Consider the following 13,262-nt stretch of genomic DNA (forward strand, 5'->3'; position numbering starts at 1 on the left):
CCTAGCCTGAGAGCAGGCCATGCCATCTTGTCCCCAAGCCTCAGGAAGGAGCCCCAGCTCCACCCATAACATGTTCTCTGTTGCCTTCCAGGTTGAGACAGATCCTGAGCCCAGGGCTGAGCAGGAGGCCTTTACTGCCTTGGAAGGTCCTAGCCCTGAGGAGATGCCTTCAGACCCAGAATTTCCAGAAGCCCTGGAGACACAGCTTCATGACCCCAAGGGGCTGCTAGGAGTGGACAAGCCCGCTGGTGAGGTGGACTTTGTGGAGCCTGAGGGGTCTGAAGACCTTAAGACCCTGAGTAGTGAGGAGGAAGAAGAGGAGGAAATGGGAGCCACCCAGGAACCCGAGAGCCTCCTGCCACCCTCTGTGCTGGACCAGGCCAGCGTCATTGCCGAGAGGTTCGCCAGTAGCTTCTCTCGGCGGAGCAGCCTGGCAGCGGAGGACGGCAAGTGCAGTGGCCTCGGGACACCACGGCTCATCAGCAGGAGCAGCAGCGTGCTCAGCCTGGAGGGCAGCGAGAAGGGCCTGGCCCGATGGAGCAGCACTGGAGACTCCCTCAGCAACCCGCCCGCCCCAGAAGTGATCATCGGTACAGATACAGTCACGGACACTGGCCCTTCTGTCAATGGGACAGAATCTCTAAGTGCAGGCTCAGGCTGCCCCACGGAACTGGATAGATCATCCTGCAAGAAAAAGGAATCAGCATTGTCTACCCGAGACCGACAGTTGCTGGACAGAATTAAGAGCTACTATGAAAACGCAGAGCACCACGATGCCAGTTTCAGCATCCGTCGGCGGGAGAGCCTCTCCTACATCCCTAAAGGACTGGTGCGCAACTCTGTGTCCAGGTTCAACAGCCTTCCCAAGCCAGATTCAGAGCCAGCAGCTCCCGTTGGGTACAAGAGGCCGGGGAGTTCTCGGCCAGCCTCATGGACCTTGTTTGACCTCCCAGGTCCCAGCCGGGCAGACGAAGGGGACCCAGCTCCTATCACAGATGCGGAGTTCCGTCCATCTTCAGAAATTGCCAAGATATGGGAAAGAATGGAGTCTTCGGAGAGAAGTCCCCGGACAGGGTCTGGCCAGAGCCAGGCCAATGGCTTTGAGCTACAAGAGCCACTGTTCATCTTGGAGGAGCATGAGCTGGGGGCCATCACTGAGGAGTCTGCTGTCGCCTCTCCAGAAAGTGCCTCTCCCACTGAGCATCCCAGCCCAGCCCACCTGGCCCGGGAGCTGAAAGAGCTGGTGAAGGAGCTGAGCAGTGGTGTCCAGGGGGAGCTGGTTACCCCACTGCACCCCCGTATTATGCAGCTGTCCCATGTGATGGACAGCCATGTGAGTGAGCGTGTCAAAAACAAGGTCTACCAGTTGGCCCGCCAGTATAGCCTCCGAATTAAGAACATCAAGGCAGCTAGGCCACCTCTACACTGGGAAAAAGCCACTCCTGATGGGGATGAGCCCATCCCTTCCAATTCTGGCCTGCCTGTGGAAGCTGGAGAGCTGTCAGGGGGCAAAGGTATGATGTGGGTAGGGGATTTGGGGTAGAAAAACCAATTAGATCCAGTGCTTTGGGGGGAAACAACCTCTAAAGAGGCTATACCACGAGAGGGCTAGACCGCAAGGACCGCGTCGTATACAGTGAGCCTTGGCACTGGAGGGCCATTCTAAGCTCCTGATCAAAGCCTCAGTCTGTCCCCTCCTCTCTCTTCCCAGCTCTTCCAGTTGAGCAGAGGGAGTTTGGAGAGCAGGCCTTGGGGCTCATTCCAAACCAAGAAGAGAGCAGACGGTTCCCATTTCACCCTTTCTCTCTCGAATCTTCCTTCAGTGGTTCATGTAGCTTGCTCTCTTTCTTCCCAGCCAGGAGGAAGCCTGTGCTATCCCTCCTCAGCTATGAGCAGCTGGTGGCTCAGGAGCCTGGCACCTCCAAGTCTTCCTCTGCTGTGGAGACCTCTCCACGCCGTTTCTCCTTCAGCCCTTCTGCTGTCAGCCCAAGAACCACCTCACCTGGGTCTCGGTCCTCCGCTCGGAGCCCCCTCAGCCCCTTTGACACTGAGACCTTCAACTGGCCCGATGTCCGAGAGCTCTGCTCCAAGTATACCTCCCACGACAAGACTGCTCAGGCCGAGAGCAGCTGGCCCCGTAGCCTGCTGGTCAACAGGAGCCGCTCCTTGCCTGAGAACATTATAGAACCTCCTGTGTCTGGCAAGGCGGACTACTGCTGCAGCCTGAACACCAATGGGCGCCAGGGAGATGGGGAGGCCAGCCAGCCTCCACCTCCTGAGTCTCCTCCCCAAAGCCAGCTGAACGGAGGTGAAGCCCTGTATGTCACCGCAGACCTTACCCTAGAGAACAACCGGCGAGTGATCATCATGGAGAAGGGGTCCCATCCTAGCTCTACCATGGGACTGGAGGAAGACAGTGGGAAGGAACCAAGTTCCTCAGTGGTTTTGAAGGGACAGGGCCAAGGTTTCCAGGAGTCTGCAGAGCACCAGCCCAAAGAAGACAGTCCTAGGGACTCAGCGGACACAAACAAACAGGGTAGAGTGAGAAACCTGAGGGAGAAGTTTCAGGCCTTGAACTCTGTGGGTTGACTGACTCCTGAAGGAGAGAACAGCCGTGTGGCGGTGGAAAGGACCTGCCGTGCTTTCCCCCAGGCCTGGCACACCAGGCTGTTCTCCATTCTTCTGGAAGAGTGGTTTGAGAAACGTGTGAACTCACCTGCTACCCATGCTGGCACCTCCCTTCCCTGGGGAGGTCCCATGATGATGACTTTCCTTAGGTCCAGATGAGCCACTTATCTTTTCTGTAAATACTTCCCTGATAAGAAGCCAACGATTTTATTTAAACTTATTCTGCCCAGGGAGAGCAAGCACTGTCCTGGCTTCCCTTACTGGCTGGCCACTGCCCAGCTGAGAACCAAGGCGAGACCTAGGAAGCAGTCTGGGCAGGCTTTGCCCTTTAACTGCCTTGTCATAGGACCCAGGCAGGAATGAGGCCAATAATTTATTGCTTTCCATCCTGTGGTGTGTGTGTGTGAGTGAGTGTGTGTGTGTCTTGTAAAGACTGTAACGGACCTAATTCAGGTACTCTGGCAGGCTGTCTTGCTGGCCCTGTGGTTCTTGCTAATGTATACACATTTCATTATTTACCTATGGTGCAATAAGCACTGTGACCAACCAACCTGTGTGTGGCCTCCTTCCTGGGGACATGGATGCTCACTCAATGTCCAGGCACAGCCAACAGAAGACATCAGGGTGTTCACAGGTCAGGTGGGGCATGTGAGGAGGGACATTGTTCTCTGCCACGTCTGCCTCTCTGCATTGCTCTGTCCACCCACAGCCTAAAGTCCTGTCTGGGGGGAGAGTCCCACATGAGAGCTGTTAGCTCTTTTCCTAAAGACGAAGTTGTTCTAAAAAGCTGGAGCCACCAGGGGCAAGTGGAACACTTTAGATAAATGGGTTTCTAGTGTCCAGGGCCTTTTACTCATCTCTCCCTCTCTGGTTCCCAGGAGTAGGGGTCCTAAGGTTGAGGCTTGGCAATGTCCTAAGTGATCTGCAGTGTTGTGAAGCGTTAAGTGTATTTTATTAGAAATGGTTCCTATTCTCACAGTACCCACAGAAGTGTCTGGTTGCAAAGGGCTAGGAATGCCCCATTTCTGAGTGGGCTCTTTTCTCCATGGAAGACCAGCTTTACTTTGTCTGGTTTCTTCTGTCTGGGGCTAGAAAGGAGGGGACTGTAGGGCCTTGGTGGTGGAGAGGTCAGTCTCTCTGGTGTACCTGCAGGTCTGCAGGGAGCAAGACCTGGGGATCTTCCAACCTAGGAGGATGGACTGGATCTGAACATAGGACCATCAGCCCCCACCCCACCCTGATACCAGGCAAGTGGTGATCTCCTGGGCAGGAACAGAGCAGGACTGCAGTAGCCCATGTCCTGTCTGTCCTCTGCAGCCACTGTCAGTCACTGTGAAGACAGCTACTGTTTCTCTGAGCAGACCTGTCCCAGGATATGACACCTGATAGTGGCCATAAAAGCATCGGATAGGTGACTCAAAGTCTTGTCCCAACCTTGCTGCCAGCCAGCTGGGTCACCCAACTGTGTTCTTTCCTCCTCTATACATTGAAGGCTGGATGAGTCACTGTTTCTCAAACTGCACGATGGCACCCAGGGGTGGCGCCTGGGCAGTTGTAGCTAATGTCTTTCCGATGAGCCTCATAGTCCACGTGTAGGGACAGGGACAGTTGCATTCACTGGCTTCTATTAGAATTCTCTATCTGAAGCCTGGCAGTCCTGTGTCCCACCCGAACCAAACAAAACTGCCCCCCTGAAAATGGATCCCAGGACAGATAGAGCATCAGGTTTCTGCTCCCAGCAGTAAACAGCCTGAACAGTAGATTGCTTGGAGACAACTTTGCCCTAGAGCTGATTGAACTCATGAATGAGCAGGCTTCCTCAAGGCCCCTGGTGGGACCTAGGGCCTAGATACCAGCAGCAGCATCCCACGATACTCTCAGGAACATGACGACAAAGTTTAAAGGGACAAGAGGCTGGTCAAATAAACAGAAACAAACACGGAGTATTATTGATTTATTAGAAAAACTAGTAAATGGGATTCCTCTGGTTGGTGGAAGCACATTTGAGCGGGTGGAGGACAAGGCCCAGCCAGCCCCAGATGGCATGATCTCTGCCCAACGGGGTTTCATTTCTCTACCTTCATTTCACCTTGTGCCCTCCCTGAGCTTGCTTGTCCAAGGGACCAAGCTGTGCAGCCTGCTGGTATCTTGTTGATGGAGGAAGGAGATCCAGAACCAGCTTAGGGGACCTGTTGCCCTCCAGTAGGCAGGAAGGAGAAGATGGGGAAGGGAAGGGAGCCGAGCCTACACAGACTTCTGTTAGTACCAGTAGAGGTGGGGTGGGAGGGTCCCAGGAACCGCTGCACCTCTTCAGCCTGCCTGCCCAGGCCCAGGACAAAGGCAATGGGGAGGGAAGGAGAGCTGCCTGGCTGTGCCCAGAGAGCTTCCTCCAACCGCCCGGGGAGGAAGCCTGTTATGCTGGTGTGGACTGGAGCTGTGTTAACCCACTTTGGGAATACTGTCAGGGAAGACTGCAAAGTAGAAAATACCAGGAGAAAAGCCAGCCTTGCCAGGGCATCAGGAGAGCCTGGCCCTGGAGTGCACAGAGTTCCCGCGAAGTCAGTCCAGTATGTTGAGGGCCTTGGGGCCTGGGTGACTGGTGAGAAGTGTGGGGATCTGGCTGTGATGGTAGGTCACTTGTAGCTTACTACCCTTGAATAATCCTTTGCAGTGAAATCCTAGCTCTTCCACTAGAGCCTTTTTTCTGTCTTGGCTCTGTGGAGTTACTGGAAAAGTCTCACTTCAGGCGCTACTTGGGTACATGTAGAAGGGAAATGTAGACCCTCATCCTTTGGTCCCCCAAAGACTAGGCCAGGGAAAGTGCCTGAGGGAGTTGCTTGCCACCTAATGCTTCATCGAGGAGCCCACTTCCTGTCCCAGAGATAGACATGCCTTTCGGTGTACCAAGGCCATTCTTATTGTCAGGGGTGCAGATGCCTCCCTGTCTACCGCTTTGGTTTCTCCAGCTGTACAAAGAGGCTGATGAGTGGTGCCCACTGTGTTCCCTGTAGGAGAGAGTTACAGGGTCCTATACCCTGAGGCCAAGTTTCAGACCGGCTGTGGAGATGAAGAAATCAGGCCCCACTGGCGAAGGGGGTTGTCATCCACTGGAGTTGAGTTCATACTCAGGTCATGTTGGGGGGGTCACCGGGTGCAACTGATCTCTGAGCTATACCTGCCTGGTCAACAGTAAGGGATTCTGGGAAGGCCTAGTAACTGTATGCCTACCATTGAGCCTTACCCATGGGGAAGGCAGTAGAAACTGGCTGTGGGCCCTAGGAACACAGATGGTCTCCTGGGTGAAAAGGCCCCTTGCCCTCACCTCAACCATCTTTTGGACCTAACTCCAGCTGCCATGTTGGGCTGAAGCTGTGTTGCTTCCAGTTGTGAAGCAGAGCATGTCTGTAGGACCAGTGGTCTTAGTCTTCCACGGGCATGGGAAAGCACCCCAGGGACAGGCTGCAGAGCCCCTTTTGATGCTTGGTGATCTCTATACCAGGCGACCCCAAAATCTAGGTCTGCAGAAACCAACCAAGAAGAGCCACACCTTCACAAAATAACCTCAACACGCATCCCTATGTTCCAGGGGTAACTGTCACAAGCCTACATTTGTCACCCCTAGGTAATAAACAGCTGTGTCCAGCCACTGGCCTGGCTGGTGCTAGCTGCCAGGGCAGCGGATTATAGGAGGGCGTGTAGCTTTGAGATACTTGACTGTAGGATCTGGGTATGCAGCTTGTCTCTGGCGCCAGCCCTCACCACGCGCTGTTGGTTTGGCTGCAACTGGGAATGGGAGAAAGAGCTGCACTATAGGCAGAGGCTTCAGAAGTGTGGACCTGTCTGTCCCTCCTGTGACAGAGGTCTGAACCCTAAGTGGTACCAGGGTTTCCAAGAGAGTGGTGTGAGGGCTTCTGGCCCTAACACTGTTGATGCCAGGATTAAAGGGTGTCATTGGAAGGAGGAGGCTCATTCACTCGGGACTCACCAAAACTCTTAGGGGTGTGAGAAGAGGAAAGAAGGGACGTACTAGCCCTGAGGAGAGAGTCCTGTTGCTGAAGGAGCCCAGCGGGGAGGAGACTGGCAGTACTCACAGCTTGACATCCGTATTGTCCCCTTGGTACCCCACCAGCCCCTTGCCCAGAGCTGGTTCTGAAGGCCCTTCCTCCCGCCCCTAAGGAACAGGGCAACTATCATCATATTCATTTTCCTTTCCCTGGCTGACTATGGTCAGTGACCCCAAAGGGGATTTGCTGTGGTAGTGGGCAGTGCTGGAGGGAACCCATCAGGCATCCCAGCCTGTAGGCAGGAAGAGGAGAGTATATGCCTTACACTCTTTTCCAGCCCCAAAGGAGCTGGACCTCCAGTCCCTGGAGCCCAGCCAGCTGCATGGGGTAGGAGGGGTGGAGGGCTGTTGGCAGGCATTGGGAAGACCAGGGAGGCCAGGCAGGCAAGGCAGCTATTGCAGTGCAGTGTGGGGCCCTGGGGCTGGCCCAGCAACTTGAGCAGGCAGGCTGCAGGCAGTGAGTGGCAGGCGGGAGGAGGACTGGCCACTGCAGAGGTCGAGGCCATGGGCTCCTTGTCCTTGCATGTCCCAGTGCACACTGCAGTGCTGCCTGGCTGGCCCCGCCCATGGGGGCCCCCAGCTGCTACTTCTTTTTGGGGAAGAAGCTAAACCTCTTCTCCTTGTCCTTCTTGCCTACGCTGGCATCAGGACCAGCCAGGGAAGGCAGGGGCAGACTCTGTGCCTTGACACGGATGCTCTGGGACTCGTTGATGGCCGTGCTCATGCCCTGTAGCCACAACAGCATCTCCTCCTGTAGGGTGGAAAGGTCAAGGAGTCTAGGGGTACATAGCCCTCCTAGGGCCAGGAAGGGCTGGGTATGTTTCTCTGAGGAAGCCCTGAGGTCAAGCATCAGGTTTCCATTAACCCTGTTGTAGTCTATCTGAGTTAGACTTCCTGTGCTTACCTCATCCTTGCCATGGAAAAGCCATTCACTGCCGTTGCTTAACCTAGAAAGACAGAGGGTTTTGGGTCATGGTACCATCTCCAGAAATCTTAACCTGGGCAGAGAGTTAGCCACTATCCTACAGCCTAGTATTTGTGCCCCGCTAGGGCAGCAGACTACCCAAGAAAGCTAAAAGTCTCTAAGACCATCAATCTTTTAAATTAAAAACACCCAAGGAAGAGCCCCAGCTGGGAGCTGCTCTCCAGTGCTTCTCCACCCGGCCATTAATGCTCAATCAAGCCACTGGCATAAAGATTCAAAAGGCCCAGGGCTCAGGGAGATGTGCCGGGCAGCAAAGCTCACCTCAGCTTAAACACATGCTTCTTCTTCTTATAGTTGACAGCAATCTCACAGATGGCGTGCCTCAGGGCCAGGGGCTCCTCTCCATGGTAGGGCACCCCGAGGGCCAGGTTCTTAGCGTCCTTGTAGAAGGTCAGCTGGCTGTTCCTGAGCACACAGTACAGGTTGTTCCAGGACCTGCAACAACGCGGACAGGCATGTCACCTGTGGTCCTGATGCAGCACCGCACAACCAGCTCCCATAGCCTTGCTGCTTGTTTTTGCATCTTTGTGTTGTTTTTGTTTTTGAGCTACGATGTCATTCTGGCTAACCTGGAACTCGCTCTATAGACCAGGCTGGCCTCAAACTTACAGAGATCCGCCTGCCTCTGCCTTCCAAGTGCTGGGATTAAAGGTGTGTGCTGCTGCTGTTATTTTTCCCAGTTAATTAGTTAATTAATTGCTTGTTTCTGTTGCACTATTTTTACCTGGATAAATAGTAGCAGAGTCTGTTGTTTAAAAAAGAGAAGATTAGGGCTGGAGAGATGGCTCAGAGGTTAAGAGCACTGTCTGCTCTTCCAGAGGTCCTGAGTTCAATTCCCAGCAACCACATGGTGGCTCACAACCATCTATAATCAGGTCTGGTGCCCTCTTCTGGCCTGCAGACATACATGCAGGCAGAAAGCTGTATGATGTATACATAATAAATAAATAAATAAATGTTAAAAAAATCTTTAAAAAAAAAAAAAGAGAAGATTAAAAACCATCTACATGTGATTTCACGACCAGAAGTTAACCATTGTCCATGTATTGTGTGTCCTCCTAGTCTCAGTTCTGTTCCCATTTTCCCACTCAGAGATAACTAAAATTAGATTGTATTGTATACCGTTCAGTCTCCTCACACACTCACTGGGAATTGAACCCAAAGTCCAGAACATCTATCACTGCCCACCCTTCTGTATTCCATTTTGTATTCAGGTTAATACTGAGCATAAAATTATGCCTTAAGTGTTTCCTCATAACCTCATTAGTGGATCTTTTTTTTTTTTTCTTTTTTTCAGGGCTGGGGATTGAACCCAGGACCTTGCGCTTCCTAGGCAAGCGCTCTACCACTGAGCCAAATCCCCAACCCCTCATTAGTGGATCTTATGATAGTGAAAACATTATAATTTAATAATAATGTGAGATCTCTCTCTCTATATATATATATATATGTGTGTGTGTGTGTGTGTATATATATATATATATATATATATATATATATATATATATATGTATGTGTGTGTGTGTGTGTGTGTGTGCCTAAGAAGCTATATTTGCTGAGAATGCTCCTTATCACAATGGGCAATTGCTTTGGTTTTCGGTGGTGTTCGGGATAGAACCAGAGGCCACAGCCATGCTAGGCAAGTGCACTGCTATTGAGCCATACCCCCATCCTCTGGCTTGAACATTCCTATGCACAAATTTTTGCTAATAATTCTAGGTTTTTTATTTTTTGAGACAGACTGGCATGGAACTCAGTGTGTAGACCAGGCTTTCCTCAACCCACAGAGATACACTACCTTTGCCTTAAAGGCAAGCGCCACTCCTGTGTTTGTTGAGTGTGGTGTGTGTTCATGAGTGCAGGTGCCCTTGGAGGCCAGAAGAGGGCATCAGATCCCCAGAGTGGAGTTACAGGTGGTTGTGAGCCATCTGATGTAGGTGATAGGAAATGACGTTGAGTCGCTCCCTGTTTTTGATGCTGGAGTTAGAACTCAGGGCCTCGAACATGCTAGACAAATGTCTTAGTTATGCGTTACACCCCTGGCCACTGTTTGTTTAGTTATTTAAATTTTGCAGTGCTGGGGACTGAACCCAGGGCCCTTCACATGCTAGGCAAATGCTACCATTCTGATGTGACCTTGGAATGTGTTGCTTGAAGTAGAATTTCAAGCTTTTGTTATCCTTTCCATATTAGATGCATCAGAATTGAACGAGGGTGTGTGTGTGTGTGTGTGTGTGTGTGTGTGTGTGTGTGTGTGTGTGTGTGTATTTTACGTGGTATACCTTCTTTTCTGTTATTTTGTGTTTGTTTTTTGAGCCAGGGTTTCAAGTTTTAGCCTAAACTTGTCTTGAAGTTGGTATTAGAGACATGTTTAACTCTGTCCTATCATTTAAAAAAAAAAAAAAGAAAAGAAACAAACAAAAACCCTCGGACTAGATTTCTGCAAGTCTAGGCTTATTTCTATGGTTGTGTTTGGAGAACACTGAGCTCCCAAGCTCATGGTGGCTTGCTGGGGTTCCCGAGCTCAGAGTGTCTTTGTTGGGGTTCCCGAGCTCATGGTGGCCTTGTTCGGAGCACACAGCAGTGTCCAAGCTCCTGTGCTGACAATGGGAGGTGTGCTGCTGCATTTTTATGGTAAGGAACACTCAGCTTTCTTCTCCTTCCCGTCTTCCTCCGTCTGTTCGTCCATCGGTCCGTCTGTCCATCCATCTGTCTGTCTGTATGTCTTTTGAAGGCAGGCGAGGAGATAGGAGGGCATAGAGAGAAGCACCATCTGACCAGAGAACTTGATTGAATGAACCGTTTGCAGCGCCCTTTTCACAGAGCCCAGGTTTCCTAACTGAGCTCAGGTCCTTCCTCTTGCAGTAAGGCAGTGGCTCTGAAGGTCTTTGGTGTACAGGCCTGCCTTGAGCAAGTGACTTAACCTCTGAGGTGCTGCTTCCCCATCTGGAGAGCGCACACGTGAGTAGTCATTGCAGCTGTAAATATCTGACCAGTCCTACTAGATTGCCAAGCCCACAGGAGATGCCTAGTAGAAGCTAATTAGCCCCCTTCCTGGAGGCTCTGCACTTATAGTGAATCTCTTCAGGACCACTGTCTTCGAATGGTTGTCCCCTTTTAAAACTGGAAGTCGCTTCGTTGACTCCCTCTAGGCCAGAAGCTTTAGAGGTAACACTGGCTTCCCAGTGCTGGCCATTTTTTTTTTTTTTTTGACACTCCCCACCTGAGCCTACTTCTCTTCTGCCACAAGCCGTTGGCCCAGTCCCCATAATGCTGCTAAAAGGAAAGGGCCCCAGGGACCCCAGACGCGCAGCACGTGACTAGCGCTCAGTGACATGGAAGGATACCTGCTATCTTCTCATCAGCACTGGAAGGGACCTGCAGAAGGCAGGCATATAGGTCACTAATGTCATCTCCCACTTTACAGCAAGGTAAGTGAAGTCCGGATGGCTAAAAGCGAGGGTTGGTTAGGACCATGTCAGCGCTGAGGCTTCCTGTTGCCCACCCCTGTGATAACTGGCCCACGCTCATCATGAACTCGCTGTTTACCAGGCACAGCTTCCATTCGGAAAAGACCTGCTACTGTCATCTAACCTCGTTCCTTTTATTATTGTTTTTTGAGGGGGAAAGGTAGAGACAGAGTCTCACTATGTAGCTCTGGCTGTCCTGGAACTATGTAGACGAGGCTGGACTCGAACTCACAGAGAGATGCCTGCATATGCCTCCTGAATGCTGGACTGATGTGCCATGACATCTGGCTCTACCCTCATTCCCTTTTACAAATGGGGAACATAACTTGAGGGATTTGGGTAATGCTGATGACGTCATAGTATTTTAACAAAATCAAGATGGGCTTCTCCCATCATGCTAAGAAACACACCGGGATAGCCTAAGGCTCAGGACCACTCTCCCCAGTGCACACCTCTGTCATCAAAGCACTGCTGGTGGGGTGACCCCTGGAGCTGCTCGGCCTCCCCAGTGGCCCTTCCCCCACACACCTGTTAGAGGCCTTCTTGTTGGGCCCCTCTAGGTCGTGCTTTCTGCCCAAGTAGCCCTCCATCTGCACAGTATGCCCGAGGTCTCGCTGGGCTGGCAGCGTTGTGGGTTCGTCACCCTCACTCAGGGGTGTGTCCAGGACCTTAAAGAGGGGCTCTGTGGCAGGCCTCTCATCCCCAACGGATTTCTCCTGCTCATCCTTGTGGTGTCCTGGCAGGGGTGGTGGTTGCAGGTCCTGAGGCCATGGCCCTCTTTCTTCCCCCTGCTCAGGGTCACAAGAGAGGAGCATGCCTTCATGAAGCTTCAGACCAAGGAGAGCTTTTCTTTGGCCCTTTCCACCTGAGCCTGGTTCTCTTCTGCCACAAGCTGTTGGGCCCACTCTGGCTCTCCTATAACTTGGGATGTATTCCCTGGTCTCTGGCTCCATTTTCCCTGACTCCACCGTTGGGTAACCCCACCTTCATCTTAATTAGCAAAAGAGGGTTGTTAGAAGGAGATGAAGGGGTCTGGTGGTGAACACACCCAGAGGGACTTTCAGGGCTATGGCCAAGCTCTCTAAAGCCTGCTCCAGAATCCAATCCTCCTTCCTCCAAATATTTTCAACGTTGAGACACACACTGTGGGGCTCTGAAAATACTTTGCAGGAAGGGCCTGCTGCACGGAGCAGTGTTGCAAACTACCTGGATGAGGGTGTTGATCGAATACTCTTCTGTAACCTTCAAATTGTAACGGAAGCCATAAGTCTCCCTCATCTTTAACTGAACTATATCTTTGCCAACAACTTGAGAAGTGATCCCCTGACTATATAAAACAAATTGAGTCTCTTCAGGTTCTGACAAGCCCTCTCCTGTTACCTGGTAGGAAGTTGTTAGATAGGGTGGGATTCCGGTATCACTGGTTGCTTGTCTTGTGGAAATGCTGTGCTGTTTACCTCTGTGTGGGCTCCCTGCAGACCAAGCCAAGGGAGGGAAGAGGCTCCTGGCTGTCAGTATTAGGGGCTGATGAAAAGAGAAGGGACACCCCATTTCCTAGCTGGATATCCCTTTGAGGCAAGAACAATAGGAGGGGTCTTCCAAGTGGGTACCAAAGAAGGCGGTTTCACTTGGGCCATGGGGCTAGAGTATCATCCCTGTGGCTAACAGCTGGTAACCTCGGGATGAGTTGGGAAGGCATCCCCAACAAGCATACAGGATGCTCAGAACATTGAGGAGGAGCATGGAGTAACTGGGAAAGGGCAGGCCCTGTTCTTTTCAGTGGGAGCTTAGCAGAGGGTCTGAGCCCAACTGAACATAAAACTGAAGCTTTAAGATGAAACGGAGTACTTTCAACAGTTGCCATGTCTGGGCTCTGCCGGAGGAGGCACTATGAGAAGCCAAGTGGGTGAAGTTCAAAGGTAGTGGTCAGAAGACAGGAGAGCTGTGTGTGTCCCCACCAGGTACTGTTCAATAAACAAGCTCTCAAGTACTGGGGACCCAGTAAGATTTCATTCAAAGAGAAGGAAACCTGGCTGGAAGCATTTGGAAATCACTGACCAAGACATTTCTATATTTAATGAGAAAAACGATGCTCAGAAATTAATGGCTTTTGGGA

At 51.8% G+C, this 13,262-nt stretch overlaps 2 protein-coding genes across 31 annotated transcripts in view; one reads left to right on the forward strand and one right to left on the reverse strand.

Annotated features, from left to right (window-relative positions):
* Positions 1-3,178, forward strand: part of Plekhg3 (pleckstrin homology and RhoGEF domain containing G3) — a 42,784-nt gene extending 39,606 nt beyond the window's left edge. For all 28 annotated transcript variants that reach the window (XM_087553241.1, XM_087553248.1, XM_087553251.1 and 25 more), the window contains 2 exon segments: positions 92-1,514; positions 1,856-3,178. In XM_087553241.1, coding sequence (XP_087409367.1) covers positions 92-1,514; positions 1,856-2,589 — 2,157 coding nt within the window. In that variant the 3' untranslated portion in view covers positions 2,590-3,178.
* Positions 3,179-4,569: 1,391 nt separating this feature from the next.
* Sptb (spectrin, beta, erythrocytic) overlaps positions 4,570-13,262 on the reverse strand; it is a 127,195-nt gene continuing 118,502 nt past the window's right edge. For all 3 annotated transcript variants that reach the window (NM_001433972.1, XM_087553266.1, XM_087553267.1), the window contains 4 exon segments: positions 4,570-7,442; positions 7,596-7,638; positions 7,938-8,111; positions 11,675-11,934. In NM_001433972.1, the coding sequence (NP_001420901.1) occupies positions 7,275-7,442; positions 7,596-7,638; positions 7,938-8,111; positions 11,675-11,934 (645 nt within the window). In that variant the 3' untranslated portion in view covers positions 4,570-7,274.

This window comes from Rattus norvegicus, chromosome 6 (assembly GCF_021556685.1).
Source record: "Rattus norvegicus strain SHRSP/BbbUtx chromosome 6, alternate assembly SHRSP_T2T, whole genome shotgun sequence".
NCBI classification, from domain to species: Eukaryota; Metazoa; Chordata; class Mammalia; order Rodentia; family Muridae; genus Rattus; species Rattus norvegicus.